The sequence below is a fragment of the Agelaius phoeniceus genome, chromosome 3 (assembly GCF_051311805.1).
Source record: "Agelaius phoeniceus isolate bAgePho1 chromosome 3, bAgePho1.hap1, whole genome shotgun sequence".
Taxonomy (NCBI): Eukaryota; Metazoa; Chordata; class Aves; order Passeriformes; family Icteridae; genus Agelaius; species Agelaius phoeniceus.
The window spans coordinates 6,390,185-6,413,833 of record NC_135267.1 but is presented as its reverse complement, the minus strand read 5'-3'; the positions used below and the strand labels follow the sequence as shown (position 1 = coordinate 6,413,833).

The following is a 23,649-nucleotide window of genomic DNA, read 5'->3' as shown; positions in this document are numbered from 1 at the left end:
GTTAAAACTCTGGTTGCTGGTTTTTAATGGACCCAACACCTTGGGTCAAGCATTGGAACAGGATGCCCAGGAAAGTGGTGAGATCACTGTTCCTGGAAGCGTTTGAAAAACATATGGATATGGCACTTGAGGATATAGTTTGGGGGTGGGCCTGGCAGTGCTGGGTTAACCATTAGGCTTTATGATCTCAGAGGTCTTTTCCAATTTTAATGGTTCTGTGATTCTCCAGCAGCTCTGAGCCATGTAAAAGAGGAGAAAGTAACAAGCAAGTGTTTTTCCACTGGCTGACATCAGAATACCTGAACATCCCCAGAAGGTGCCCCTGGGTCACCTTCACCCAGTCCATTTTTGCAGAAGGTCACAGATTTTACAGGGCCCCACACCCTTGCTAGAAGGTTTTTAGGAGACTGAAGAGCCTTTTTCCACCTTTCTACAATCAGTGACTCCAGCTGCAGCTCAGCAATGAGACTGAGTCTGGATGGTGCCCACCATGAGGTTTGGATGGTGCCTGGCACAGGCTGTGGCTGCCTCTCCCCTGAGCTGAAGACGATTCAAGCAGGGTGCAAAGCCAACCCAGGGTGCTTTCAGGGTACAGTTTGGGGTGTTTTATCAATGTTTATTTCCTGTGGTTGTGGTTCCTAAACACTTGGGGGTGTTTTGCCTAAAAATACTCCTTAGCAGCAGCACTGCCCTCACTGGCCCTGTCAGTGAGATAAAGGGGCACTGAGGTGCAGGAGGGTTGGCAGTGAGGAGGCTCCACATCTTGGACATTTTGAAGAGTCCCAAAATACAGCCCAGACCTCTCTGGGCTCACACCCCATGTGTGTGTGTGTGTGTTACAGCCTGCAGTGCCTGTGCAGGCCGTGCCAATTCAGTTGGAGAGTACGCACCCCAAATTACCCCTCTGGAGAGGCTGAGGGTGGGGAAGCAGAGCCCTGCCAAGCACTGGTGCCTGGGGCCACGCTGCCTTCTAACCCACAACGCCTCCAGAGGCCCTGCTGGCTGCTGTGGCCCCAGTTTCATCTTCTACAAAGGTTGCTGCTGCCTCCAGCACGTCCCTGGTGCACAGACAGGAGTCACGTCCTGCTCTCCAGGGCTGCTGGAGATGGCACCTCACTCATCCCCTGCCTGTCACCAGCCTGACCTGTTGACTCCAGAGCTGCCCATAAGGAGCCCCTGCCAGCTGCCAACTTAATTTCCTACGCAGGATTCCCACTGAAGCTCGTGGTTTATTTTTCAATTCAAATTAATAACACGTTAGATTGAATATGTTTCAGTTGGAGCTGGTAGAATAGCCTATCACTCCTGTTACCCAACACTTCCCATTACAAAACCCAATTTTCAGTTGCTCCTAACTTTACTGAACTTTGACTGTTTGCATTCCATTTTTTCTTGCATGAGTATGGAACACACTTCTTCAATTTCGACCAAAATGGTCCGACATTCCTGGAAATGAGTTAGCTCAGGGAAAACCTAGCACCTCGAAAAACATTTTTGGCAATCTTTTCTTGAAGGAGCTTTTTTTGTCACTCTGTTTCGGAGTGGAGTTTTCAAACTTGGCTCGGCAGATTGGCTCTTTTTTTTACAACCTCCATGGAAATTCATCCAGATTTGGTAAAATTATGCAACTTTGAAAATTAAAATTTCATCAAATAAAAATTCCTTAGATTTTATCAGTTAAAAGTTTTATCAGTTTATAGCTTGGCAAAGGTAGCTGATGGCTGACCCAGATTTATGCTTCTGCCACACAATTTTTTGTAGTTGCTATAGTTAAGTCACTTAAAACAAGGTGCTCTTAGATAACATTCTCTGTGTGAAAAATAAAAATAAGTGGGTGCATTCCATCCCACAGGATGTTGCTGTCCTATGGACAAACCAGCACATGCTCCTACAGTGAAGGACTTTTTCTGTCTCTCACACACAATAGGCATGAATTAAAGCCACACTGAAAACTCATTGGCATGTCCCACTTCTGAGTGCTCAGATGTGGACTTTTCCTACTGTAAATTTTGTCTGCAGCATATGCATAAAGTAAGATGCAGACCTGGAGGTACCTGCTCTTTAATAAAAAAAAGTATATTTGTTTTAAGTCAACAAGTTATTATATATCTGATGTGTAAGTAGGCCCTTTGTCACATACCTTAAATCTACTGGTTATTCCCTTTTACACCAAGTCACCAGAGAAAAACAGTTCTCATTTAATTTGCATGACATGTATGCAGTTAGTGAGGTGTTTACTTTGCATCTCACATGGATGTAAACACACTTCCCAAAAAACTTCCTTCTTCTTTGAGCTGGGACTAAAAAACAGTCACTGTTATCTGGATTTTGGAAGCACCAAGTCCTTCCTGCTGTCTCCTTTAATAAAGACTATCTCTACAAGCCAACTGTTATCAGGTTTCTCTTTTGCTGCCATCTTTCAGGAATAGCAAACATGAAGAAGAGTGAAACTAATAACACAGATCAGTAAGTCTTCACAGATGCAAAGAGCAGACCCTGCCTAAACAATGAGCTGGAGTATCCTTGGTGTGCTGGAATCCTGCTGCCCTGATTCCCAGGGAAGTTTATGGCAGTGTTCACACTGCAGGCGATGAATATTGCTGTGTGAGCCTTCTTCAGGGCACTCACAGACATCCCCTGGGCTCACTCTGGCACAGCAGAAGATAAAGGCTCATTAAACTGTCTGACTCTGCCGTGGAGCTGATGAGCATCACGTATGAGAGCTGCTGAGCTGCAGGGGACACAGCTCTTGGGAGAGGAGGGCACCATCAGTGTGGGGAAAGATGTTTTAAAGCAGGGCAGACACCTCTGCACTGAGTGCCTGAGAGTTTTAACTGAGCAGGCACAGAAGGGGAAAACAAGAAATTTATAAACCACATAGTGGTTATTTATGTCTAACAAGGAGGGGTTCACCAACACCCTAAATTCTAATGTGTTTCAGAGAGCAGCCCTTCAATGTGGCTGTTGAGAAAGCAGACACCAAAGCTCCCTTTTAAAAGGTTTAAATAACAATTAGAAGGAGTATGAAGAAGTTCTTCAGAGGTGTGTGCTACTGCAGTTGGTGGTAAGCCAGGCAGTTTGCTTAAACCCAGCTCAAGCACCTGCAGAGCACCCAGTGCCAGTCCAGTGGTCTGGGCTGCTTCATGTCCCCTCTCCCTCACTCACATCCACTGACGCCTATGGATGCTTCAGGTGGGATAAATCAGCTTCTAACTCACACATACAACCATTCCTTGACCACAGCAGACAGGAGGTGAATCACTGAGTCACCATATCAAACTTTTAGGCAGCTACAATTAAGGAAAGTCAATCCATATGTCCCTTTACAAAAAAGATTTTTATTTGGACTGCTTAGCTGATGAACTGAAACACTGAATTATTTACATTCACAGCTCTATTGCTGAGCCCTCTTCTGTAGTCAACACTTCTGTCTACAGAGGTGATGATTTTACTGCAGTGCTGGTTTTACAAACTATTGTTCAAAGACATCAAAAAAGGCCAAAAGTGGAAGGGGGGCCCATAGTGCAGATCATCAAAGCCAGAAAGTGTTCGGGATGAAAGAAAAATTCTGTTCCACCAATCTAGAGTCTATGGTGATACGAGACCCAAGGAATGAAACATGAAATTATTACATTAAATTATTGTTGATTTAATTGGTATTCTGGAAATGTGGAACCAACTCTATTAAACATAACATGTCTACAATGCTTTATAAATTCACTATATAACTGAATTATTGAAGCATTTCTTATTGCTTTATAAGAATCTGAATCTGGGTCCTTGATTACACATGTACACAGGCAAAAAAACCCCGTAAAGTATTCCATGTGTAATTCCCTCTGAACTGCTAACCTGTGGTTTGTATCACACAGCAACCCTGCATTGTATTTCCAGGTCTCTATTCCTTTCTAGGCTCCAATGATTGTGAACACCATCTCTTTTCAAAGAGTAATCTCTGGCTTTCTGATCCATTTTAATACAATCATTTAAAATTGGGCTTCTTTGAAAATCTAATCTGGGATTTCACATACAGAAACAAAACCAGACCTGGGACTACAATGACGCCTGCATGTGCCTTTTTCTTTCCAAGAAAAAGCTGCACCAATGTGAAACTGCTGAAACTGAAAAATAATTGTCTACTTGGTCTCATGACATCTGAAGAGATACTCCAGAATAAAATTAGTTACATCCCTGTGTCTAGCAAATTAAAGTAAAAATGCAAGAGCTGGAACCATGCATTTCTTCCCCAGCACACTTCTGTGGTGCTTCAGAAGTGATGGTTTTCCTGTTGAGCTCTAAGAGCAATGAAACAAAACACCCCCAAGTGCCTCTGACTGCACTGACACTGAAGACCATGTCTACTGCTGCAGGAATGCAAGAATGAGAAAGTGCATGAGGATTTAAGGAAGCAGACAACTAATTGGCATTACTCACATGGATTACAGACAGGCAGGAAGCAGATTCTGCACTTGTAAGCACCCTGATTAATACCTCCTTTGGCACCCTGAATTTAAATGAGCAGGGCTACTAAAGAAGCAGGGCATTATGAAGTGGGAGTAAAGTTCACAAAATATAGTGGGAGAGTTTGAAGAGGGATGGAAGCATTAAACATTTATGCTGGCAATAATCAGGTGAAAGGGTTTGTCTTCCCACGCTGTGGGAAAGATTACATCTCAGAACCACAGGAGAATGGGCAGCATGTTAAGTTTGGATAAGTGAGGAACAATTAATATGTTCTGTTGTGAAGAAGAAACATTGGAATCATGGAGTACTTCCCAGTGTTAGGAAAATCTTCAAATATGTTCCCCAATATTCTTCACTTTTAGGCAATATCTGTAAAGTGAATTGTCACCTTTGTAATGTTTCTTATGGAGCTGCAACTGCAGTGTGAGAACCTTACTCTGCCTACAGCTAAATAACAGGAGTTTTAATCTCAGCAGTTCACACAACCCAAGCTGAGTGGGGCCTGAGCAGTACCTGACTACTGAAATCCTGCAGGAGGTGATAATGATGCCTTAGTAGATAGCATCATTTCTAAGGTATGTACACTGCACTCATTATGGCAGCTGCAGACACACTTCAAAGTCAGCTTTAAACAATTCCTTAAGCTGTCAGAAAAGCAGCAGGGACTGTTCAACACCAGACAAAGCCCCCACCCAAGAAGGTGAGTGAACACTGGGTTAATCCAACACTGAGCTCCTGCTCCCTGTGACTGCACCCTGGGCTACCTGCCTTACAGCTAACTCGGGCTTGTCTGAGCTACACCAGGTTTAGCACACTTTGGGACTACAGTATCTGCAAATCTCATCTGATTCCAGCCATCTCCAAACCAGGGTGTCTAGTCTAGGCTAGTCATCAAGCCTCCATTCAGTATCAATGGCAAGGGATGCAAGTCGAGTCCAAAGGGCACTTCACTGCTCTCTAAGACAAGCATTAACATATGAATCACTCTCTGCAAGGGCCTGTGCCTCTTCATTCACTTCAGAGGAAACCTACTCTACAGGTCTGATTTTTGGAGAGCTGAAAGCCACCCACAGCACACAGTAAGCCACTATAGTGCTGAGTAAGCTGGTCTACTATAGATGAGATTTATAATAGGGGATCTGAGCAAATACAAGCACTAAGGAACCCAGTTCTTCATCTGAGTAGGGATTCTGGCATCCCAAGTATACTGCAGCATGAGATCATTACTCAGTTTCTTCCCCTGAAGTTTCAATTAAGTATGATATTCATTCTCATTTCCTCTTCTGCATTCCTTGTCTGGTTAAATCAGCATCTGTGTTTCACGTCTGGGATGACCATGTTTCAGTGGAGAATGAAGTTTATATGGAGAATAAAAATAAATTCTATAAAAACTTTAAACAGAGATTTGGAATAGACAGTAAGCAAATGCTACCTAAGTACTTCACTTACACTATTCTGATGCAGAGTTTCCAAATATATTCACCCTGTTCCTTATTTCCCAAACCACTTTGGAAAGTGAAGGGAGATGTATAAGAGCTGATACACTGAAGAGTAAGAAAAAAAAGCTGATATGAGTAGCTACAAGCTAAATGCATTTCAAAAGTGACAATGTTCAACAGCTCCCTTGGGAGAAAATTATGGAGCAAAATGGTTTGTGGAAAGCTACTCTAATGCCATTTTTAATACCATCTTCCTCCACAGGACCAACATGGAGTAGATTCACCAAGTTATAAAAAGTCACTGTCCCTGGAGGTTTTTAAGGAAAGACTGGACATGGTACTCAGTGCTATGGTCTGGCTGACATGGAGCTGGTTACTTATAGACTGGACTTGATGATCTCAGAGGTCTTTCCCAACCTAATTGACTTCATGACTCTGTGAAATGGTCACCCCTTTTCCTCTCCTCCTAGTCATGCCCTGTGGAGATACAGAATGAACTCACTTCCACTGTTACTTCATTTGTTTGATTATAAGCCCTTTTCCACATCTCTATATAAATGGAGATTACAAGCAAAACTCTCTTATCGTAGAACTAAGCAGCACAACTACACAGAGGGGCCATGATTTTATTTGTAGCTTGGAGGGACACTTTGAATACAAACAGCAATAGCTGCAATATAAAAAAATCCCTGTGATGGCCAAATTACATGCCAAATGTACTAGGAATAGATTTGCTTGGAAGCAAATGGAAGCAAGTGTTCCCTCTACAATGGGATGGAAACAATCTGTTCTGTTGACAAATACAAACCAAAACTGCATTGCTGTTGGTAAGGACATTTTATGGAATGGTTTTATGCTCAGACTGGTGCATTTGTTTTACATAATCTTGTCACCATAACAGTGAATACATGGTCACTCTGTCACCTCTCTGGGCAGCAGTGTCCTCCTATGGAGAGTCCCAGTGCTGTCACATAGATTGCTGAGATTTCAGAACTCAGCAGTTCTGAGTTCTTACAGTGCATGAATTCAAGCCATGAGTGAACTAAGCAGATTTTGCTTTTGACTCACCCTATGCACTACACAAGCAGAAAAAAAGGCACAATCACCAGAAATTGTCTCACAGTCTGCTTCTCACACAATGAGATTTTATGCACAAGCCCCTCTCTAGCCCACAGTGGAAGAAATAAGAATGAGCCCTTGGGTCCTTGGGATACAGCTACCATCCCAAGAGTCCCAGGTCACCTTGTCACAGTAGCATCCATCATGGAATCATACACTCATGGAATCATAGAATTGTAGAATCATAGAATAGTTTGGGTTGGGAGGGACCTTAAAAATCATCTGTTTCCAAAGCCCCTGCCATGGGCAGAGAGACTTTCCACTATCCCAGGTCACTCCAAGCCCCATCCAACCTGGCCTTGAACACTTCCAGGGATGGGGCAGCCACAGCTTCTCTGTGAAACCTGTGCCTGTGCCTCACTACTGGCTGAGGTAACTGTAAGGAGCCCTGCTCTGTGGGTTGTACACTCATCTCAAAAGTAAACCTAAACCACTGGTATATGCAGTGTCTGTCACCTTTGGTGGGGAACACTTGAATCATCACACCAGGCTCTTACAACCTCCGGGAACGCTCAGGACCTCCAGCCCCCAGCTACAACAGTTCTGTGAAATTACACATATGCAAAAAATAAACCAGCAGCAAATGAAACTGGTGAGTGAAACTCCGTCTTGCCTTTTACACTGCAGTAAGGACCTGATGTTGTACCACTGGAAACAGAAACACTGCAACTCCTTACTGGGGGCCTGGTGACAAGGAAGTCAGGTCCCAGCCTGTAAGTAGACTGTGCTCAAGCTCAGATATGCTAATGATGGTCACAGAAAAGAACCTAAACCTCTCTAAACCATGGCCCTGCTGAACATTTCTCTGGCTGTACAATCATATTTTGCCTTGTTTCTTACAAAGGAGCATTAGAGTGCATACATTAAACTCTACAAAGTCATTCAGAGCAACTTTCAAACCCCGGACCGCCCACTCTGCCTTCTTCTGCTCCCACAGCCACTGGGATAAATCCAGACCTACCCAGCCAAGCTCAGCAGAGATCTGTCACTCTGAAAGACACCAGAGAGAGCCACGGATTTTCTAACTTGGGTTTGGATGAAACCCCAAGACTTGCTCATCACATCTCGGGGTATTTAGCATTGACTTTAATTAAAAACCTCCCCATGCCAAACCACATGCAGATGCAAACCGACGCCTTCAGCGTCTGCAGCGCATCGCCCGAAAAAGCTGCGCTGCTCCATTCACTCTGAGGTAGATGCATGAAGTAGGAACCTGCCTGTAAAATTTCCTCTTGTTCTGCAAAGTCTCTCTCTCTCTCTCTCTCTCTCTCTCTCTGCACTGCCCCAATTTACCACAGTGCAAAAAAAACCCCACAGTCAAATAAATATATTCTTGGGAAGAAAGGGGGACTGGTAGAGTGGTTTTTGAAGGCAGGCCAGAGACTATTCAAAACGGGGGACACACAGAGTGTTTTAACTGCTGTGATAATTCTGCATAAAGAGATGGTAAGGCTCTAACTCCTTGCTGTAGCATGCCATGTGTCCCTGAATAAAATTACTGCCATGCAGGCTGTTAGCAGAGGAATGCGTAAACAGACAATGTATCCTTGCATCAGTTCCACAAAATGTTGCACAACACAAATGCCTCTCGATGTGTCATTTCCTGCTTGGCCACCAGCCCAGCTCCTGACAGGCAGTCAACAAAAAAAAAGTAAAAAAATAAGAAGAAAAAAGAAAAAAAAAAGAAACAAGAAAGAAAAAAGAAGAGAAAAAAAGGAAAGAAAAAAAAAAGAGAGAAAAATTAAATAAAGAAAGGCAAACTGAAAGATTTAAAGCTGTTCTACTCCAAAGCACATTCCACTCGCCTCAGACTTATCCCTCCACCCTCTCTGCCTTTGAAAGAAAAGAGGGAGAACTTCCTAAAAACTGTTATGGTTTTAAGTCGAGGAATCTCAAAAATCTCAATCACTTATCTGCTTTTTATAAGCCGGGTCGGCCAAACAGTTAATGTGGGGGCTGAGCAGAACCCCTGGCTGGCTCTTGCTGCCTTCTGCAGCGTGCACAGACAAAAGGGCGATGTGATGTTTGCTCATACCTTTCATCACGTGTGCACCTTGCAAGCTGCAGCAGCAGAGAAACGCTCGGGAGCTGAATGAAGCAGAGCAGTTTTCTGCCCTGAAACGCTTCAGCTCAAAGCTCAGAGCTGCTTTTCCATTCACACTGATAAAGAAAGTTTGGGGTCGGTGACTTTGGAGCCTACCTCTGATTAGAGACAAACTAAAGTTTCTGGAAATCAGGCAAAATATAAAAATATAGAGACTTCTCCTCCCTCCTTCCTCATGATTTCCTCATGACTGGGTTTGTCCCAAAAGCAGCCAGAAGGGAGGATGTGCCTCCTGTTCTAAAAGGTACCACTATGGAAGCGCAAATCATTGTTTCTGTTGTTGTAAAGAGGTAAGGCAAAGGCATTGAAGGGGCTTAGCTAAAGATTTGGGTGGTTTCTTTGCTCTTTTTTTTTCTTCTCCTTTGACTTCCTTTACAGTAATCTCTGGCTATCTGTCGGTCAGTTATGACCTCATGAAAACTTCTCTGGAAAACTTCTTTCAGCCCTCCCAGCTGGAAGGCAGCTCTGCTGGCTAAGATCTGCATATGGCAGAGGTTTTATCCTGGTTATGAGGAGAGAAAAATATCTGCAGGATTTCCTAATGATTCCTAAAGATCTTATACAACCCTGTCTCTAGACTGCATCACTCAGAGTGCAAAGCACTCTGTCTCAATCCAGCATAGAAACTGCAACACAGAAGATGTCCCTGGACAGTAATCTGGATAGACTGGAAGAGGTTAGGTAAAATTAAATAAATCTCTTCTGAGAAAAAAATCATCAGAAGACCTTTTCTCCTATAGAAATGGGCAAGTTTTCCTAACAGAGCAACCTGACATCACTCTCTCTATTAAAATATTTTCAAATAATAACAGAGAGGCAAGGCAGCAAGCTTCTACAAGCAGACGTTTAATACGACTAAATGGCACTTACATTTAAGAACCCGACTTTCTGAAGTGCTGAGCATCCAAAACACCAACTGGAGTCCCTGCATGCCACGACTGTTCAGCACTCCTGAAGTCAGGCTCTAAATGTCTGTGATGTCTGTCATGGCTTTGCTGCTGCTGCTGCTGCTGGGAACCTCGCAGCTTTCGTTTGCTCGAGTCAACTTGCCAACAGAAGGTCAGAGTGCCTTGCCTATAAACAAGCCTTACAAATTCACGATCTAAAGCATGATGTCATGTCTTAAAATGATAAGCTGGCAACAAAGTAAATGACATTTTGTAAAGATGTGCATAATTTTATGTTTACACTCCTCAGAATGAAGGTTCTAATAAGTCATTGGTTGTGTTCCTTTAAAGGGAAGTTTTATAACTGAGATGAATCACAACTGCAAAAGATCAAAGTTAAAAAACATCAATGATGCCATGGGGTACTTTTTAATCTTGTAATGAATGATGATCATGTGCTCTTATGAAGTTGCTCCAACTGCCAACGCCAGATGTGTATATTAAGAAAAAAGTTGTTTGTGATGTGACAGCTCTGGTTGAGCTGCCAGAGAGAGGAAAACTAGGATAACATGCTTGAAATGTTGAAGTGAAATACAGATCCTGGCAGAGAGGGGCACTATTTGCCGATACATAATTTTTAAGACAAACACATTTGCCATGAGAGCTGCTCCTTGAATTCCTTATTGCCCCCAACCACCTAATTTTCCTTATGCCACATAGATGCCAGGTACATTCATTGAATGATTGCTGTCAAACTAATGTATCTACACAAGTGCAGGGTCTCTAAGAAGGAGGCAAAACTTCAATGAAACTCCCAGAGCTCATTGGAGCTACTTTTTCCCTACAAATTCAAGTTTAATGATATATATGAATCCTTTCAGAATTACTTGAAAGGATAAGATTGCAGTATTCCACCAAAACACTAAAGTACAAATGGACATTCAAGTTCAAATTCTACTTTCTTAAAAAAAAAAAAAAAGAAAAAAAGAAGAAAAAGGGAAAAGAGAAAGAAAAGAAAAAGAAGGACACAATAACTCCATGTAGGCCATAAGAACTCAGTTACTGAGCATTTCTAGGCTCAGCTATTCAAAGACAACAGCAAATGGGTATCCACATACAAGGGCCTCTTAGGTCAAAAGTAAAAAAATCCAGCAGAACTAGGAGATCTTGTTAAATTCTATGAACACAGACTCACTTTTGATCCACGGATCACCAAAACATCCCCATGCCAGGAGGATCCCTTTCTGTGCTGCACAGGGTAATCCACACTACTCTCCACACATCACTTTCAAACCTCTCTGCTCTTTCACCACGGTTGTGTCCTCTGCCAGGAGATTTCCTCTTCTGTAGACGCATCAATACATGGAAGCAGCCTCCAGATGGGAATGGCTAAATGATATATAACTCACTCCCTGCTTTTTACTCCATGAATGCAGCTTCCCCAGTGTCCTCCAAGTAAGTTACATGGAGCACCAGCTGCGGGTGAAAATTAAAAATGGGAACTGACTCACAGAGAGAAGACAGAACAAAAATCCCCCTTCTGTGACATCAGGACACCTCAGCTGTGAGCAGGTAGCACCACAAATATGTACCTAAAGAAATGTATCCAGAGCTATTTGCTTTTTCTTAGCTGTTCTTCAAAGTGAAACTCTCCAGCCTGGACAGTTCTTACAGGCAGCATTTCAGTTCCCACCTCGGTGTAAGAGGAGGTGACTCTGCAGCGTGTGTTGGCACGAGAAACACTTAACTGCATGAATTCTGTCTACGTCTTTCTACTTCTGTCTTTGTGGTATTTTAAACAAAACACCATGAAAGCTCCTTGAAGGTCGTGTTTGTATGTGCAGATCAAAGGCAAAATAATTATTTGAGATGCTTCCATTATAGGGATTCTTTTAATGTGGTTATTTATCAAATAATTCTTAATCTCTAAGTGTAATTTAAATAATGCTATACCTGGCTAATCCAATCAATTTAGAGTAATTTCTAGTTAGATTAAGAAAAAACTCCAGAAGTAGCTCATCAGTGATACCCATATGATGTGAGACTGGTTACCAGCTAAATGTGCTAGACAGAAAGACAGCCAGATAAATCCTGATGGATTAAGCAGACTTGACTGTATCTAAAAATAAGTGCTACCCATAAAACTGCTAGGACATGACAAAAAACAATTGTCATAAAAGTACAGCCATTGCAAAATAGATAAATCATGGCAAATAGATTCTTAGTGAGCTTGCATGGCTGGGAGATAAACGTGCTGGGTGAAAATCTGCTGGACTATGTTTTAAAAAAAATATATTTTCTGTACACAAATAAGAAACAAAGACTATGCTGTTGATATACTTTTTTTTTAATCTTTCTTTGGCCCTGGGGGTCTATGATGAGTCCATAGCTGAAAACCAACTTCAGGTATGATGAGATTAACCAGGTGCATTAATTATCTGATGGCAAAAGAATTTAAGGGCAAACAAAAAGGCACTATATTATATGTTTCCTCTCTATGCTAGGACTGATTCTGAAAGATCAGGCTCCTGTTTTGTTCTAAACGTCTTCAGCTGGGAGCTTACAGGAGTTCAGGAAATGCAGCACGTTGCAGGATTATATCTACTGTGTCTTAATCAGATTATATAAAAATACACTGGGTTTAGTTCTCATTTACACTGGCAGATAATGTATCAAGACCTTGATGTGAATGAGAATCAGGTTTAGGATTGCCCAAATTCAGCCAAGCACTTAAGTGAGTGTTTAATGCAAGTATGTGTGTGGTCCAATAGACTCCAAATTAACCATGCACTCACATATTTTACTGAGCAAAAACCAGTGTTTGACAAAGATATACATATTTCATTTACAGGTTTCTGTTAAGCAAAATTAAGCAGGCATAAGAGCAAAAAGAAGGATATAATACTCACTTCTTGGTTCTCTTGGCCCATCCACTGTAACCTTTATAGCTCTGTGGTATGTAGCGACTTGGGGGGGATTTGTCAGGACAGTTATTGTCAAAGTAAAGCTCTTCCCTACAAAGGGAAAAAACAACAAGGAATGAGTGATTACAACATGAAAACAGTCACATGCATGTTCAGTAAAGAATCAGTTTAAAATTATTCCCTGTCGTTACCACAATCGTGAAAATTAAAAACATAACTGACCATAGGAGTTTTCCTCCCCTTCAGTTTTACTCTATGTCAAGAATACGTCCATGTGTTGACAATCTAAATGTTTCTTATTTAATAATGGGTCATCATACAATGACAGAACAAAAGTGATTCACTGCTGAGGACAAGCCAAATTCTTTGCTGCATTGAAAGTGGTGTAAATCCAAAGCAAGTCAGATAATTTAAAAATTTACTCCAGTTTCGCAGCTGTGTGACAGAGAGCAGAATGTGACCACATGTTATTTACTTCACACAGTTTTATCATTTCATTTGTTTGACTTGACTACAATAAGATGAGGAAAGAATATATTTTCCTTCTGGGAGATGTTTTAACAGGGAGTCAGTGTCTCTGTCCTTCATATGCCAGGGCTAATATGATGATATCATTATTATGGAACACGCCTTTTTTTCCTACACATTTTCCATCTATGAAATACCAAGAAAGCCCCCAGCTTTCCTGTGAGGGTGAGCAATGTCTGTGTGCACGTACTTTGCTATCGTCAGTCTTCATTGTTGGGTTCTTTTTTTGTTTTGTTTTGTTTTTTTACTTTTCAAAGCTTGAATTCAGGCAGAGATTGCACAAGACCATCTACAGCCTTCAGCTGAATGAAAACGTTAAAAAGAAATAAATAAAGGGAGCTGCCTGCATCTGAGCACACATTCTCACAGGCACTGGCCCCCGTTTGGGAGACTCACTGACAGTTGTAATCTGTTAGATATGCAACGGTTACTCATGTCAGATAGTCAAAACTGAAAACTGTTTCAAGACAGGAAAAGGTGGGCGTACAACAGTGACTCAATAAAACAGTCAGCAATCTTTGGCCTTCATGCTCATTTAAGCTGCTACTTTACCAGACACTTAAAGCTTTTTTTTTTTTTTTTTTTCCCCTCCTTCCTGGGTGTATTTGTGCATTTTTGCTGCTAGGGCTTTTCCTCTCACTGAACTCTGAAGGCATTCAATCAAGGCACAAATCTTAAATGATACGTAACAGCACAAACTTAATGCAGTTTTTTCAGGCCTAATACAGAACAGCTTATATATAAGGCATAATACAGAACAGAGCTTTGTCTGTCAAATCTAGTAATTGGTCTTTCTTTCTGGTCCAAGTTGCATATCCCCCAAACTTGCCTGAGACATGCATCATTTATTATCAGGAGTGCAACTTCAAACTGTCTTGGCTATAATTTTCATGAACTAGAATGTGACATGGATTTTTTTTAAGGAAATACAACTGTCATTTAGAGTAAAATGATTTTCCAGGTGAAGCTGTGCTCCAGCTGTGCCCAACTCTCTGGGAGATGCAGGTTAGAAGGAAGGTCAGGACCCTGGCAAATAGAATTATAGAGTGGTTTGGGTTGGAAAAGACCTTAAAAATCATCTTGTTCCAATCCCCCTGCCATGGACAGGGACAACTTCCACTAGAAAAGTTGCTCCAAGCACCATCCAAGCCTGCCTTAAACACTTTCAGAGATGGAGAATCCTGAGCTCCTCTGGGCAACCCATGCCAGTGAGTCACCACCCTCACTATTTCTTCCTGAAATCCAATTTAAACCTGCCCTCTGTCAGTTTAAGCATGCAGAAATCTCAGGATGCTGAATTCTGTCCCACTGGCATGGCTGAAAGTAGCTTTTCCCATCTTCACTGGAAAAAGGAATATTTCCTAATCATCACAGGATTCCTAATCATACACGTTAGGTGTACTTTGGATGTCCAGTCTTTGTCCAGTCCTGCCCACCTGTGCCAGAGGTGAACTGTGTGTCCTGTCAGCACAGGGTGTGGGCAGCCTTCACACACACAGCAGCAGCCCTGCAGTGCCTCCACACTGCTTGTCCAGGGCTGAGAAATGTCCATGCCTTTTATCCCTCTCCAAAGATGAATTCAGCCCACTGCACAAATATATATAAATATAAAAATATATATATAGTTCTCCAGGCTCAGGTTTAAGGCTTCCTTTGGCACCAGCTTACCTGCCAAAAAGTTGTGACTATTAAATTGTATGCTGATGCCATTCAGATCGCAGTAACCCTTAGATGATCAGTAGAATATTACTGGTAACAAAGACACTAAAAGGGGCTTTTCTATACACCTTTGAATGAAGAATTTGGCCTTCCATGCTATTGTTCTCTTTATATAACCAACCCCTATAAATGTCTATTATGACAAAAAAAAATTAACAAAATATACTATTTTTAAGAACCTGAAAAATCGTTCCATAGAAAAGCACTGCAATATTTTCTACACTAAATATATCTCAACAGGATACAGTGGCTAGAAAAAATACATTCCTTAATAAAAAGAGCTACATTTGGACTTTGACAGTGAGAATTTCTGAATTTTCACCTCCCAGCCAGCCTGAGCTGAAGAGGTAAGCAGCTAATTTGAGAGGGAAATTGGTTTTGTCCCCTAACTGGTATTTTACAAACCCAAATGTGGATGAAGTAACAGTGACGAAGCCCCCTCACACTCCATAAACCACAGAGCCCTTCATTGTGGGGAGCTGCATGGCCCTGCCAGGGCACTCCAGAGCTTTCAAGAGATGATTTACATATTACAGGATTAAGAATGAAATAAATTTTTAAGGTCCCCTGTTTCAGTGATGCTGATGCCTTCCACAGCTATTTCACAGCTATCCCTCCTCAGCTACAAAATCCTTTAATGCACTTTTTATCACCTTTCTTTATTGCCTTTAGTCATTTCAACTATCCACTTTCAGAGGCTACAGACTAATTGTAGCTCTCTTTTATTAAATTCCCCAGCCAAGCAGTCATCTGGCACTATTGCTTCAGTGTGTCTAAACTGTGCATTCTTTGTTATTCACACATGTGAGCTGAGCTGACACAGAGGAGGATGAGATGGACATATGCTGAAGCACAAGGCAAACCCCAGAAAGGAGCTTGAAAGGAGACTCAGCAGCTTGTGTGTGCGTGTTGCATATTTTTTCAGTTAGATGCTAATGTGATTAAAGTATCGGGACACAACAAAATTAAAGTTATGATCCTTTGCTTATTGAAGACAGGAATTCTTTCTTCTCTGCACTGTGGATCGGGCTTGTAAAAGTGAGCTACCGCCTGAAAACCACATACAAACAACTGCTGCATTTGCATCAAACACTCCAGTTACTTACTCTCATGAATCCAAAAAAGGTGTTTAAGAGAAATTATGCAAACAGAAACGTGAAGCTTCTGTCAGGCAAACAAAATGAATATGTATAAAAATCGGGTTTCTCCATTGAGCCATGGGAAGCAAGTAAAAATGTGGGAGAGGAGGTGAAGTGGTAAGTTGATGATTCAGACTTCACAATCAAATTTAGAGATACAGAGATCAAAGCACGAGCTGCTTAGAAAGATGTAAATCTCAAGTCAGGAACAGGTGTGGATTAGTTTCTTGCCACTGAAAAATAACTTCTTTATTAGTTTATTTTTTCCTGTTCTACTTCACGACTTGTATTTACTGATATTTGTCTATGTAAGGAGCTTTCTCACTTCTGTTTGCAACTACTGATTTCTTTTCCTTCTATTTTAAGCAGAGTTCTAAAAATCCATCATCAATGATAACTCTCCTTCTCTCTCTCTCTCTCTCTCTCTCTCTCCCCCTCTCTGTTCTAAGTCTGGAAGACAAGTCTGGACCAATTTCTCCATCCTGCCTCTGGCAGGAGAATGCAGCATTTCAGATCCTCCACCGAGTCCCGGCTGCTTCAAAGGAAAAGCCCTACTTTCTTCCGTTAAGATCATAAGAAATATAGGGGGAGGGGGTCAGCTCTGTTTGGACATAATTACACTTCATCAAAAGAAGCTTTCTTCATCTTCCATGCGTGAAAAGTCTGCAAGCAGTTAAGTCTGTCTTTTTTCTTCCTTTTTTTTTTTAACTTTTTCTTTTTTTTTTTTTTTTTTAAATATAAAAATTGCTACTTGGGAAACTAGCCAAAACTCAGAAAGCCAATATAGTAAAACAGTGCACACCCTTTGTTTTTCTTTGAAGTCTCTTAAATAAATATGTTGAGGGTTTGAAAAGTATACTATCACTTTTCCATAGATTCTACCCAGATTGATCAGAGAAAAAGTCTATTCCAAGTCTGCTAGATAAAAATATAAATTAAACTACTGGAACCAAATTTTAGGAGCTTTGTGTTTGTGTCTGTATCTGTATCTTCTGAGGCTTTAGGCCATCTATTTAATTTCCTATGCTTTAATAAAAAGTATATATCATGGGTTTGAAATGAAATCCTCAGATCAGAGGTAGTGCATCACATTTCAGTCCTTTTTCAGCACTACTAAAAGGCTGATACAGTACTGAACTTCTACTGTAAAGCAGTAGAGATGGAGCCAGAGAACTTTCAAACCTAATCCATCAGCAGAATAACAAAGCAAACTGATTATTTAAAGAAGACAAATGGAAGAGATAGGCAACACCTTACTCACAGGGGGAATAAATTCCATATTTATGTTGTATTACTGTTGGTTAAAGTACACTTTCTTTCAAGTTATTCTCTATTATTAATTCTTTTTAAGTTCTAAAATGATAAAGAGAATTTTTGGCTTGGTAATTAAAATAAAGAATAGTCACTGTAAGTCATGCTTATGGACTTACTTTCACAAAGCACTTGTAAAAATGTGCTGACTGATTTGGACTATCTGGGCCTCTGTCATATGTTTAAATTTTTTTGACAAAAACTCTTTCCTTCTGTAGGATGAACTGCAATTGCTTTCTAAAGAATATCACTGTATAATTTGCATTATTGCTAATTTCCCAGCACAATTATTCTGCATCTTTTGCTTTGTTTTGCCCCATACAGGGCTAATTTAGAAAAAACACAAATAATTGCTTCAAACACTGAAAGAAAAAAATATGTAGGTTGGATCAATGTCTGATACAACACTACTCTGAAGACTCCTGCAACAAGAACTGCAGTGCCAGCTTCCTTTGAGCTATCTTTTCAATCATTACCTGAAGTTTGAAAGCTGCTGTGCGACCCTTAAAGAGGAATTCTCGCAAATTTGCAATGATTACAACAGCTTTCTATAAGTGCAGTGCAGTTTTCAGATTATAGGAAACTCCTAAAGAGCTGGAAGACAATGACAGCACTCTACATCTTAAACAAAAAAAAAAAAAATAAGAAATGAAAAAAACCTGAAAGTTACCCTGTCATTTAAAGTAAAGGTTGAAGGTTGAATTTAGTTCATGCCCAAGCTTACCAGCAGTTCATAAAAAGTCAACCAGATTACTCAAAAGAAAAGAGGGGGTGATTTTCACAGGTTATCAAAGTTTGGTTTAAAGGGCAGAAAACCCACTAGCAAGCTTTCTACAAACAGCTGATAAGCATTGAAAGATTTAAGTCCCTAAAGAATACAACCTATAGAACATGTGATATGCAAAATCCCCCTAATTACAGGTCTTCTACAACAACTTCAGAAGTGGCTCTACTGCTAAAGGGAATTCTCCACCTCTCACTGCCATGGCCCAAAATACACTCCCCTGACTCTGCATAACCTGGATCACAGATATTCCCTTTTCCTTCCACCCTTCCCGTGTGATTCAAACAGGGAAGCAGGTACTCCCTGAATTGTTTTTCAAAACCTGTCTGATAAAAAGCTACAGAGACTCCTAACTTGCTTTGTGCAAATGCTGAAGTTTGACAATAAAATATGTGTACATCACTACAAAAAAAAAAAAAAAAAAAAGATTGATGACCTGAAAAATGTGGTCTAGTGGAGAGTGTCCCTGCTTATGGCAGGGGGTTGTTGGAATGAGATGAGATTTAAGGTCCCTTACAAACCAAACTTTTCTGGGATTCTATGAACGAGGGATTTATGGGTTAATCAATATTTCATTGTGAAGTTTGACATCTTGGCACCATTTTTCACATCATTACCAACACATAAAAGGCAGTGGCCTACCTCTTCCACTTCTGCCCACAAATCGTAAGTCATTAAATCGGGCCACCTGGTTCTTCATCACGGCAGAAGCGTTTCGCAGCTCTGCGGAGTAGTTCTCATCATTTCCAGCCATGACGGTCACCACCGTCCCATCGGGCACTTCTCCTAAGGCCACCACCTGTAAAAACAGGGAGACAATCACGACTGGTGAAGCCACACTTTGGAGGTGTGTGCTCCCCTCCCCGCTCTGCAGGCTGCCGCGCTCGTGAAGAAGCTCTGTGGTGAGGAGCCTGGTACTTGCTGTGCACAGAATAAAGTGCCACATCAAACACAGAGACGTCGTGTGTTGTCTCCGTTTCTCAGAGCCTCTTCATTGTTGCATTTCTTCAGAAACACTCAACATCCTTATGTGGAGTGCACGCTTTAATGCTTTCTGAAGGACAACTTTGTTCTTTGCAAGCAGGGAGCAGTGTGAGAACACGAGGCAAGGCTTGTATCTGTGAATTATGCATGGGAAAGCATTTAAAGAGAGTATTTAAAATGGAAAGCTAGAAATTAGTATTAGCAGTCTTGTCACCTAGATTCAGTTCTGTTCTGGTTGCACCCATCACCCTGACCCCTGAGCTCCTCAGACTTCAAGCCAGAGGGATCCGTGCATCCACCCATCCCAGGAGTGGCACTCGGGGCACCAGCAGGCAAAGCTCTACGCCCAGCACGCTCTACAATGGAGCACTTTATGGCTGGAATTCAAACTCCTCATGTGCTATATAAAACAAAGCTGTATTTCCTTGCAGGCATGTAAATTTTCATAGTGCTTGCAAGAGTCGCATGTGGTTAGTGCTGATACCTCCCTCAAATTCCAGGATGGGTGAACAGAAGATATCAAAGTATTTAATTTCTCTTTGCGTTCCAGCTACCTGATAGTCTCCCTTTCATGCTTCAGTGGTTGTGCAGTGCTCCAACATCTGATTAAATAAATGTCATGGAGCAGACAGCTTCTGATTTGAAAACACCAGGAATACCTACAGTGTTAGCACTCTGTGGCTTCTTAAAGCAAAAAAAAAAGTTACACAGTAATGCTAAGTTACTAGGAAGAAAATATACACACAGGGAAAAAATGTCCACAAAAGTATTAATAAAATAACCTCATTTTCCCCTGCTGGCTAATTCTAATGCCGAAAATAAATTTATAACAAGAAGAGATTCAGAAATATTGCATGGCTGAGCTAGAACTTGAAAAAATATCTTAAGCTACAAAGTGTCCCCCCCTTGTAGTTATTACCATTTTACATAGTCAGATATGAGTTTTTATATTATTCAGAGTAATTTATTCTGTCTCCTGTAATATATATTACATTTTATCACATGGCCTTCCTGAAATGTCTTTTCCATAAATGATCCTGGCTGAAACTAATAATTGCAGGTTGCAGGTGATATTAATTCAGTGGAAAGAATGAGGAGTTCTGAATATATAGGGAGAGCATTATGTGGTCCAGTGAACTGTACAATGTTTCTCTAAAACAATAAAGAGGAATTACAATAATACAGAAATAGGCCATATTACTGAAAACTATAGCTTATTTTATTTAAAAGAAATATTGAACAGAAAGAAGCAAGTGAAGCTTAAATCCTGTTTGAAAAGCATTTACCTGCTTTTCTATTTTTGCATTAAACACCAGTTACTACCACCCAAAACTAAAAGCTAAAATTTGCCACAAACTTCTGTGAGGTCTTCACGTATCAAACAAAGATTTTACTTTCAAGTCCTATGAAAGTCCCTGAAGAGAAAAACAAAGGAACCACCATTGTGGCTAAGATCTGAGGTCCCAATAACTCCCTGCCTTGGGTCTGGCAGCAACCAGGTCTAACAGCTTCAAAGCCAGGTGTAAGGAATAATAAATAATAATCAAATAACAAATAATAATCTGGTGAACAGATTACAGAGCTGACTCTAACCATTAACAAATGGATACTGGCTTAAACTGTGAAGCATGGGGCTTGAGACTACTTATAAACCACTCCCTTCCCAATCTGCAGCAGACCACATTATCTCTGGACCATCTTGTCATGCCCATCAGCATCCCAGGGAGTTGCACCCTACGCCTTTTATACCTCACAAAACAACAACAAAAAATCACATTAACTCCAGAAATGCAAAGCACCCGAGAGTGCAGCAGGAAGCACAAGGCTGCCAGGGGCCTGGGAAGAGGGAGGGAGGTGCCTGAAGCCTCAGCTCACCTCTTTCTCCCCAGGTACCCACAGAGCATGGACAGGCAGCGCCATCATAGCCCCGTCTCAGTCCCAAACCCAGGTACAGCTTATAACACCTGGCAGGAGGGAGCAAAATCCCTTCAAAGGCTCCCCTCTGTTGCTTTTCAGAGCTTTCCTTCCTGCCCTTTCCACTCGGTGTCAGTTCAATTTGTCAGCTTAGCCATTAGCCCAGAGCTGCACGTGCCGCTGCTGTCGCTGAGCGATCGCAACTAATCAAGAGCTGCATCACTATTGAGAAGCCTTGGATGCAGTATCACTGTTCATCTCCTTCAGAGAGGACCAAAGGGTAAGACAAACTGAAGTCAGAGATGAAAATAAAAACTTTGGCTCCTAAAATAAAGCCCTATAACACGGGAAGCTCCCCTGCCACGCACCATGAGTAAAAGGCTTATTTTTTTCTTCCTTTGATACTTTCTTACCACAAAACAGCCTAAGACTATTGCACAGGTATGTAGAAGTGCTGGGTAGAAAAAAGATTCACAAAACAAGTCTGAAACCTAGAGAAGTACCCGTCATTTTGAGAGTTTTCAAAAGTAATTGTACAAACTGAACGACTGTTGGCATACACCCTGATTTGGCAATATTATGCCATGTATCAATACAAAATTAATTACATATTCTTAGAAAGAGGATTGTAAATGCACTGTGAAATGAGTAAAGATTGTGTTAAAAATTAAAGACCAGAAGTAGCCACAGTGCACATTCCTTACCTATCCTTTAACACTCAATATCTCTACTATTTCAAAATTTTTATTTTCCATATTGAGCTCCCTAGACATTTTGATGATTAAAAGTAGATTTTGCTCTTTTTTTTTTTCTCTTTTCCTTTCAACTAGAGCTCAAAAAAGTACATGAATCCCCTAAATAAAACCAAAGCAATTCTTATAAGTTGAAAATAACTATGTGTTTTTTGCATAACACAATTCTGGTTAGGCAACCTGTTTGCCCAGTTTCGGTCCTGCGGGATTTGAACTGGCCAAAGTATGTAGCCTGAAGACGGAAGTTATAAGCACAAAGCAAAATTCCTATACAAGAGCAGGTACTCAGACTTTCTGCAGAGTAAAATGCTTGTCTGAAAAAATAAAAAATGGCCAACACTAGTGTACATGCTAACTAGTTCCTCTCAAACATTGATATCTGCTACTTCAAAAGCTTTCTTGCGAAACACTGAATTCAAACAGCCTCTGAATGTAAAATCTTCTGTATTGAGAATGCTTTTCCCAGACATTGCCAAAAGAGCATCTGATACTATTAAAAACATTTCAGTGTCCTGTAACTTAAAACAGAATAACTGATTCGTGCTACTTTTTGTTTCAAATCTACATCTGGGCTGAAAATTTATACAGCAGGTTTCAGCTTGAAGCTATTTAAAACAGCTGAGTTATAAACTCCGAAAATTGGGGTTTGGAGGGAAATGCTGACAGACCCTGAACTACTGTGGTGCTACTGGGGAGATGTTTTGGACTCCACATCCCATTTTTTCCCCTGCATTTATGTCCACTAAGACTCTCTGCTGCTATTAGCATCATACAGAAGTCACTTCTAACCTCTAACGTGGCAATCTGGGTCTTTATGACTTGCAGTAAAAACTCCCACAGAGGGGCCAAATTCTGATGACTCGACTCAAATAAAGTATTGCTGGCTACTGAGATTAAGAAGTGAATATGATTTGGACCTGGGTGAACAATATCCATTTATTTTATGCTGGAATATTAACAGCTAGAGCTGTATTAACAAGTACTCATCACATACTCTTCCCCACAGAACCAGTCTGCATTAACAATCTTAGTGAGCACACGACAGGGACTCCCTCCCCAGTGTGTGCAAATATTAATACATAAAATTCAAACCTAATGGTAAGCCAACACTATTTCAAAAAATTATAATCAAACCCAGCACTGTTTATAACATACTTCCTCTCCTGCATATGATTTATATCTGTTTTTTTAAATTAAAACAGTGCTATATCCAGCGTACGTTTTTGCTCGAGATCGCTGCGAGAGAATTATGACACACTTAACACACCACTCAAAACATTATCATCAACATATTATTTATTGCCAATAAAACTTCACAAAGTGTGTTGTCTGTGAGCTATTTCATTTTCAAGTTATTGTTTAACTGAGGTTTCTATAGCTCAAATCTGTCTCTTTTTTCCCTTTCAGAGCTGATTCCCATTCTTTTGTAACATAACCAAGTGTTTCACTGTATGATACATGCAGCTCCTTTGGTCTAAAACTACTGGGCAGCTGCATGCAAGTTGCATTTGAAAAATGAAATAGATTTTTTTTTTAATGGTCAGAAGTATTTCAAGTGAGTTTCAAATTCATATACAGGTA

General features: G+C 40.9%; 1 protein-coding gene across 6 annotated transcripts in view; it reads right to left on the bottom strand.

Moving 5' to 3' along the window:
- RUNX2 (RUNX family transcription factor 2) overlaps positions 1-23,649 on the bottom strand; it is a 159,039-nt gene that overhangs the window by 130,895 nt on the left and 4,495 nt on the right. For all 6 annotated transcript variants that reach the window (XM_077176504.1, XM_077176500.1, XM_077176503.1 and 3 more), the window contains exons 2-3: positions 19,061-19,217; positions 12,923-13,027 (exon numbers count right to left, since the gene is read on the bottom strand). In XM_077176504.1, coding sequence (XP_077032619.1) covers positions 12,923-13,027; positions 19,061-19,217 — 262 coding nt within the window. The remainder of the gene's footprint in view (positions 1-12,922; positions 13,028-19,060; positions 19,218-23,649) is intronic.